General features: G+C 47.2%; 1 protein-coding gene across 1 annotated transcript; it reads right to left on the bottom strand.

Annotated features, from left to right (window-relative positions):
* Positions 1-168: 168 nt before the first annotated feature.
* LOC115202415 (docking protein 1) lies at positions 169-4,822 on the bottom strand. The gene is made up of 6 exons (XM_029766550.1): positions 4,546-4,822; positions 3,481-3,639; positions 2,933-3,091; positions 2,453-2,522; positions 2,040-2,215; positions 169-1,523 (listed from the first exon to the last, which is right to left on the bottom strand). Exons 1-6 carry the CDS (start codon positions 4,624-4,626, stop codon positions 591-593), a joined length of 1,578 nt encoding a protein of 525 aa, XP_029622410.1. The 5' UTR covers positions 4,627-4,822; the 3' UTR covers positions 169-590.
* Positions 4,823-8,716: the final 3,894 nt, after the last annotated feature.

Genomic DNA, 8,716 nt, shown 5'->3' with positions numbered 1-8,716 from the left:
AGCGTTCAAATCTCACTAAATCAAACGTCAATACACGCCCACAACCACAGAGGAACCTGAAATATACAGTAGTAGGCCTATTAACGTTCACATATTCCCATGTAAACAGCATTGAACTGAACAGTAGTCTAATTTATTGAGGGGCACAAATAGTGGAAGGAGAGTTACTGGATACACACCCATTATTGTTTTATTGAATCACATCAGTAAAACAAAGTAAATTAGGAAAAGGATGTGAGACTGAGCGGAAGTCATTTGTTTCTGTTGGGGAGAGGAGGAGGCTAACACTGTTTGTAATATTTACATCGAACACTGGCAGACTTCTGGAAGATCTCTGTTGCTCTTTTCTCCCTCTCTCATGTTCATTACACTGGTGTGCAATATTGATATTCATAACAGGTTATACAAAAGTTATTACATCATAAGAAAAAACTATGATTCTGTATGTGAAAACAAGTTCAATAAATAAAGTAAGTATACAATAACATTGTGAAATGAGTAGGAAGTCTCAATATATCCCTATGGGCGCTGAACAGTAGTAGTGCACCTTAAAGGGCAATAGGGTGCCATTTCAGACACAGCAGAGTATCCTAAATGAACCCCATGTTTTCATAGATGACCTCTGGTGACTGGCGTCCAGCAGTGGGCCTCCTGGTGGCCAAGGTCCTGGTAATGGTCAACGAAGATGATGATGAGGAAGAGGAGGCCAGTGAGGAAGAGGGGGATGATGATGATGAGGATGGTGATGAAGAGCCTGGCTTGCAGACCTGGCTGTAAAGGTGGGCGAACGGGTCAGTGTTGGGGCCCTTGGCTGAGGTCCCCACACAAGGCTCACTATAGATGGGTTCCTCTTTGCCAGGTTCCTGCCCCCGCTGGTCCTGGTTCTGTTGTTGAGTCTTGTCAGGTAGAGGACTCGCACGGTCGTACACCTCGGAGTAGACCGGCTCTGGCTTGTTGCCGTGGTGACAAGAACAGGAAGAGGAAATGGGCGGTGGTGGTGGTGGTGTGGATCTCGGGGGTATGAGTGAAAGGATGTCTGCTGGGTCGGCGTACACTGGTTCCGTTCGGTTGCCATGGTGATTGCGGGGGTATAGAGGGATAGAGGGGGTGAGGGTGGTGGCCGTTGGGGGTGTCAGATAGGAGTTGAGGCCAGGGGCTTTGGGTTTAATGCTGTCTGCTGGCTCAGAGTACGGACACTCCTCAGAGCTAATCAAATTAGGCGGCTGTGAGTACACACACTGCTCTGAGCCAATAGCATTTGAAAATACTGGCTTAAAACTGTAGCTGCCCTCCAAAATGGCTGCGCTATCTGGTAGTTTGGGCAGTGGTGAACGAGCACGAGGCATATTAGGGCTACGGTTAGCAACCACAGTGTCACCCTCATATTCGTCCCCGGCGACGGCCTTCTGTTCCCGTATGGCGGTCTCGATGAGGCTGAAGATGTCGTCAGCTTGGCACGTCTCAAAGGTGAAGGTTCCGGGTCCAGAGTCACAGCGCCGGCCCGCCTCGATGGAGAATGTCAACTGTGGGAGAACCAAGAGGACACAATGATTTGTGAAAATTCCCACAGGTGTTCACTGGAAAATTGCATAATTTAATGTGGGCACCATACGTAATATAACCAGCAACCTTCTTGAATGGACACTGATGACCCTACAATGATCCCTAGACATCCTGTTTTGGACCCATACTGCCCTAAAAAGGCAAAACAGTAACTTTGATCTGTTGTAATGACCAGGTATATTATCTGATTAATGTGGGATTTTGTTTCCAGACACAAGAACAAGCCAGTTGATTAGAACATATCATGAAGTACCAGAAATTGCTGTCTGTCTAGACAGAAAAATACTTTGAAGTCAGAATTTGCAGTAAAAAAAATAACGTAGTTACTGCGTTTTGCCTTTGTAGCGCAGCATAGTACCGTACTGTGATGGCCTTGAAATTAGACACTAGAGAATAGCATTAGATTAAAACTAATAACAGATTAGGAATCTAATTCTATGGCTCAATGAGATTCTAAATTCCATGGTTCTACTGACCTTGTCTCTGCCATAGCGTCGTATCAGCCGATAGGGCCAGTCCTGCAAACTCTTCCTGGTCTCCGCCTCCTTAAGGACCAGCCCCTCCTGGGCCACTTGCAGCCAATAGTACTCCCCCTGGAGGCCGCAGCGCATTGCTACATGCGTCTGCTTCACACCCACCCTGAACTCACTCACTGAGGGGAGAGAGGAGGGAGAGTGGTGGTCATGACCGAAGCACTATGGATGGTGTTCATTTCTATTTTTAGTTTTCTATTTTGTGTATATCTTTCCTTTATTCGTAGTAATATCTTTGAAAAGAAGAACCTGTTCCAAGACAGCAGTAATCATACACCCATTAGACATAAACAGACAGAAGAATGGTTGTTCATTATAGTTTGTGTGGCTACTAGGATATCTGATGTGCTTCTCACCTTCCTCCCTGGAGACGTAGATCTGGTTGTCCTCCATCTGAATCTGGGGCTGCGGACCAGTGGAGCCTCCCTGGGAGAGAAGACATGTATTTAGATTAGACCGTGAGAACTGTCCTCACAGATACCTACACTCTTAGAAAAAAAAGGTGCTATCTAGAACCTTAAAAGGGTTCTTCGGCTGTCCCCATAGGAGAACCCCTTTTGGCTTCCATGTAGAACCCTTTCTACAGAGGTTTATACAGGGAACAAAAAAGGGTTCTCCAGCAGAAGAACCCTTTTACAACCTATTTTCTATGAGTGGGCACATCCTCTATATAATAACTGTTTGGTGAGGAAAAGAGTTTAATGATAGAGAGACCAGTGAACAATGGCGTTTGCTGTTAGCCTTGTACCAACACCGAGACAAATTCCTATCAGCGCTGTTGAACGCTAATAGAGTCTGATTCTACTTCTATCTGTAACTGAAGCCGCTCTTCTCACCTGGAAGGCGATGTCACACATCCTCTCCACCCACTCCACGCAGTCGTCCTTGTCCGCCGCGAAGACGTACCTCCTGCCGTCTGTCTCCACACAGAAGGCGGCCATGTTGTCTTTGGGGCAGGCCTCAGCGTGTGGGGGCAGCCTCAGGACCCTGATCACCTACATTTTACTCCATTAGCAGACACTCTTATCCAGAGACTGTAAAAAATGTGACTTGGTGCGTCTCTGCTTGGCACTCAGCATTAAGGAGATAGATTGGGGGTAAGGCTTGTGCAAGCTCAAACAGCTCATAGGAGCAGGGGCCTATCTTCTGTTTCTGTAGCATGAGCCAGTTTGATGTACAAGTACGTCCTCTAGACAGGACGCTAGTCTATCGGAGGTCCTTAGACTTATCAATATCCAGAGCCTGCATAGTGCATTCAACTAAGTTAGGTAAGACAACCACATACTGTATCACCGTCAGTGCCAGTAAAAAAAAAATCCTCAATAAAGCAGCTATAAGCAAAGTCAGTGCTAGTAAAAAAGACAAGTACAGCAGTAAGATTTACCTCTGACAGGCGGATCACCCTCTTCTCCTTAACTTTGTCCTGGTGCTTCCAGACCCCAGAGGGACCGGCCCGCTCTCCTCCCCCCACCTCCTTTCGCTCTAGCCTGGCTACACCGCAGCGGCTGGAGGGGTAGAGAGCCAGCCAATGCTGCTTCCACTTCTGGAGGGAGGGCGGAGGGAGGGAAGGAAGGGGATGAGGGAAGACAGGGAAGACAGAAATAATGGGGAGAAAAAGAGAAAGGCCAAGAGAAGGGGAGGAAAATTAGTGGGGAGAAAGAGAATGAAATAAAAGTGAGTATCTAGTTTTCCCATTTCCCTGACAACACATTAGTCATATGACAGACTCAGAATATCACCCCCCCCCCCTTCTCCAGCACATCTGCCTATTTTTAAATAAAGGTGCAGTGGTAGATGAGGTATGTGTGCTCAGGTACAGTAGGTGCCTTGGCCCCTCCCTCTGTTTTACTTGTGCCTGGCAGTGTTTCAGTTTACATCCCAAATGGCATCCTATCCCCTACATAGTGCACTAGTTTTGACCAGAGATCCTGTGAGTCCTGGTCAAAAGTAGTGCACTGAAAAGGGAATAGGGTGCCATTTGGGACACATGTTTGTTGGAATGTGCCATGAGGAAACTGGGAGCAGTACTGTGTCTGGGCACGCATATGAGGATCCGTTCTCCCCTCATACCTTTACACACGCACCATTACCAATTTAGCCTGTCTCTGCAAGTAAGACTTCAACATGTAGGCTACAGTAAATGTCCTCGTATACTGCAATCATATACATTCAAATGTAAAGTGGAATGTATAGGGGTTAGATTGCTGTCATACACAGTACATGTAATAAACAAGGGGATGGCAGTTTACATGATAACAGCAATAGCCAATATCAAAACACTCGAAATTAACAAAATAAAAACTTACTTTACAAGGCTGTTATAAAGCTGCATTGAAAATCGAAATAAATACAATATTTTCCTATTGACTATTATTGTCATTCCACAAAAACAAGATAGATAAGGTACCAGGATGTGTACAATTAAGTGAGCTAAATAGTTAGTGCTTACCTTTTCTACATTTCGGTGTTGAAGGTATACTTGTCCTGCTTTCACATGAGTGTCCATTATGTTCAAAGAGACTCTCGGCATACAACTGAACTTTAACCAATAACTTGGATTTGACTTTGATATATGTTAGTTTACGGTGTCCTAATCCTACACTTGTGATTTTTGTACGGCAAAACTCTCCCCCTAACAAATGTAGGTGTGCTTTTCTTTCGTTACGTCAGCGGCAAATACTACTGTGAAATTATGACTGCGTCCACACCTTTCTCACGCCCCCAGGCTACTACGTCTGGTCCAGGGCGTTAATGCACGTTCCTCTTACAACCTGAATCTACAAAGACCAACCCTTGTGATGTCATACAATGAGTAATAGCCTACACAGAGAACCATACAGTGAATAAGACATGTATTGTGAAGAATGAAGGAAGTGAAACCTCCCATTCATGGTTGATTTTATTACAATATTTGTATTGTTCACTTTTCTTTCATTTATGACCATTGTTTTTAGAACGGCTACGAAGACTCAGATTATTTTGGAATGCTGTGACAACACCCTATTTATATATATATATACAGACATGATATCGCTGCGTAACTAAGGAATCGATAAAAAGTATATTATTTTGACTCAAACGTTCCAACGTTCTATGGAACATAGACTATTATGGGTTTTCCAACACACATTTAACCACTGTCTCATGTAGCCTGTTTTAGTTTCGCTAGCGTTGACCCCGATTTATCCTTGATGAATGACCATCTTAAATATCAGGGAACAAGAGCAATTTAATGCACTCTTTAAGGCAAATTCAGGTATGTCTAGTATGGGTTTATCATTGCCATATTTGATCATTTTCATAACATAAACACTAGGCTATTCAACTAGTAAGAATAGGTAATCAATGAGATTGTCTCATAATTGTCACGGGTGTCGTAGGGTTTAGACCAAAACGCAGCGGGAAAATGTATACTCATCTTCTTTTATTTAAGGACAAAGAAGGAAAACCAAAACAAACATGTATACAAAAAACACGACGACAAAGAACAGGCCGGTAAGGCACAAAGCTATACACAGCAACAATCTCCCACAAAATCCCATGACAAAACACACTCCTAAATATAGGACCTTCAATCAGAGGCAACAATAGACAGCTGCCTCCAATTGAAGGCCCCAATCCTATTACCAAAACATAGAAATACAAACACCTAGACAGAACATAGAAATAAACGAACATAGAACGATAACCCAAAAACCCCGGAATACATAAATCAAATACCCCTCTACATAAACAACCACCCCGAACCATATAAACCGAATACCCCCTCTACATGAACACATACACAAACACACCCTGAACCACATAAAACAAATACCCCCTGCCACGTCCTGACCAAACTAAAACAACAAATAACCCCTATTACTGGTCAGGACGTGACAGTACCCCCCCCAAAGGTGCAGACCCCGGATGCACCTCACACAAATAACCAAAAATAACCCCCAAAACAAAATAAATCCCAAAACTACATGGGAGGGAAGGGAGGGTGGCCACCGTCACCGACGGTGCTCCTGCAACACCCCCCCTTTCCCCAATACTTCCCCCTCAGGAGGTGGCTCAGGAGCTGGACGCAGACCCCGCTCCACCCCTGGCTCACTCCACTCACATAACGTCTCTACAGCGACCCCGGACTGTAGGGCGACTCTAGGAGCTCTGGACTGTAGGGCGACTCTGGGAGCTCTGGACCGTAGAGCGACTCTGGGAGCTCCAGACCGTACGGCGACTCTGGGAGCTCTGGACCGTAGGGCGACTCTGGCAGCTCCGGACCGTAGGGCGTCTCTCCTGGTTCCGGACAGTGGGCCGTCTCTCCTGGTTCCGGACAGTGGGCCGTCTCTCCTGGTTCCGGACAGTGGGCCGTCTCTCCTGGTTCCGGACAGTGGGCCGTCTCTCTTGGTTCCGGACAGTCTGAACGAGGCACTGTTGGCGGACACTCTGGACGAGGCACTGTTACCGGACACTCTGGACGAGGCACTGTTACCGGACACTCTGGACGAGGCACTGTTACCGGACACTCTGGACGAGGCACTGTTACCGGACACTCTGGACGAGGCACTGTTACCGGACACTCTGGACGAGGCACTGTTACCGGACACTCTGGACGAGGCACTGTTACCGGACACTCTGGACGAGGCACTGTTACCGGACACTCTGGACGAGGCACTGTTACCGGACACTCTGGATGAGGCACTGTTACCGGAAGTTCTGGACGAGGCACTGTTGCCGGACACTCTGGACGAGGCACTGTCGTCGGAAGCTCGGGACTGGGCTGATGCACTGGAAGCCTGATGCGTGGGGCTGGTAGTGAAGGTACCAGACTGGGGACACGCACCTCAGGGCTAGTGCGGGGAGCAGGAACAGGACGAGTTGGACTGGGCTGACACACTGGAAGCCTGGTGCGTGGTGCTGGTTTAGGAGACGCCAGACTACACACCTCAGGGTCAGCACGAGAAGCAGGAACTGGATACACCGGGACATGGGTAAGCACTGGAGGTCTGGAGCGCACCTCTTGCACAACCCGTCCTGGCTGGATGGAAATAGCAGCCCTGCACGAGCGGAGTGCTGCTACAGGGCGAACTGGGCTGTGCAGAGGCCTGATGGTTGCCGTGCGTAGAGCAGGCGTAGGGTAGCCTGGGCCTAGGAGGCGCACTGGTGGCCAGATGCGCTGTGCAGGCATCCTCCTTCCAGGCTGGATGCCCACTCTAACACGGCACTTACGAGGGGCTGGGATCGCTCGCACCGGAATGTGCATGCGCATGGGCGAGATCGTGCGCACTACCGCATACTCCGGCGCTATCCACTCCAAATGCTTCCCATAATAAGCACGGGGAGCTGGCTTAGGGCTCACCCTTGGCCCAGCCAAACTACCCATGTGCCCCCCCCCAAAAAAAAATATTGGGGGTGCATCTCGAGCTTCCCCATCGGCGCGTACAAAGCTTCATACCGGCACCTCTCCGCCTTGGCTGCCTCTATCTCCTCCGGTGGGCGACGATATTCCCCAGCCTGGTGCCATGGTCCAGCCCCGTCCAGAATTTCCTCCCATGTCCATGATTCCACTGGGCTCTGTTGCTGCTCCCTCCTCCGCTGCTTGGTCTGTGTTTGGTGGGAGATTCTGTCACGGGTGGCGTAGGGTTTAGACCAAAACACAGCGGGAAAATGTATACTCATCTTCTTTTATTTAAGGACAAATAAGGAAAACCAAAACAAACACGTATACAAAAAACATGACGACAAAGAACAGGCCGGTAAGGCACAAATCCCATGACAAAACACACTCCTAAATATAGGACCTTCAATCAGAGGCAACAATAGACAGCTGCCTCCAATTGAAGGCCGCAATCCCCATTACCAAAACATAGAAATACATACACCTAGACAGAACATAGAAATAAACTAACATAGAACGATACCCCCAAAAACCCCGGAATACATAAATCAAATACCCCTCTACATAAACAACCACCCCGAACCATATAAACCAAATACCACCTCTACATGAACAGATACACAAACACCCCCTGAACCACATAAAACAAATACCCCCTGCCACGTCCTGACCAAAATAAAATAACAAATAACCCCTATTACTGGTCAGGACGTGACAATAATGCTACCGAGAATTAAGACTTTTCACTGATGCTCTTGGTTGGTTAAATGTGAGGGTTCATCCATCTCTCTCCACTCTTCTCTCCTCCAGTCTCGGGGCCCTCAGGCCAGAGTGGGGCAGCAAAGCACCTATGGGGCTGACTACAAGCCCCCCAGTGATCGGCACCTCAGTCTGTTCAGCCTCCATGCAGAGCCATCTTGCACCACACACCAGAAGGTACAACTAACTCGCTCTGTCTCTCCCTCTCACACACACACCAACACTTTTCTACTTGTATACTAATGCCATACACTCTAAAAGGAAAAGGTTCCTGGAGTATCCTTTAGGGATTCTTCAAACTGAAACTGCGGGGGAACCCAAGTTCTTTGAAGAACCCTTTAAGGGTTCTTCAAATAACCCCTTTTAAAGCATCCTCAAATAACACCTCTTAAAATAACCCCACCCCTCTTTTTTTATGTATTATTAACAATCAGCATAACACCCCTAAAGAATAAAAAAATAAAAATAAAAAAAACAA

This window comes from Salmo trutta, chromosome 11, assembly GCF_901001165.1.
Source record: "Salmo trutta chromosome 11, fSalTru1.1, whole genome shotgun sequence".
In the NCBI taxonomy this organism is placed as follows: Eukaryota; Metazoa; Chordata; class Actinopteri; order Salmoniformes; family Salmonidae; genus Salmo; species Salmo trutta.
This window is presented reverse-complemented; position numbering and strand designations above follow the sequence as displayed.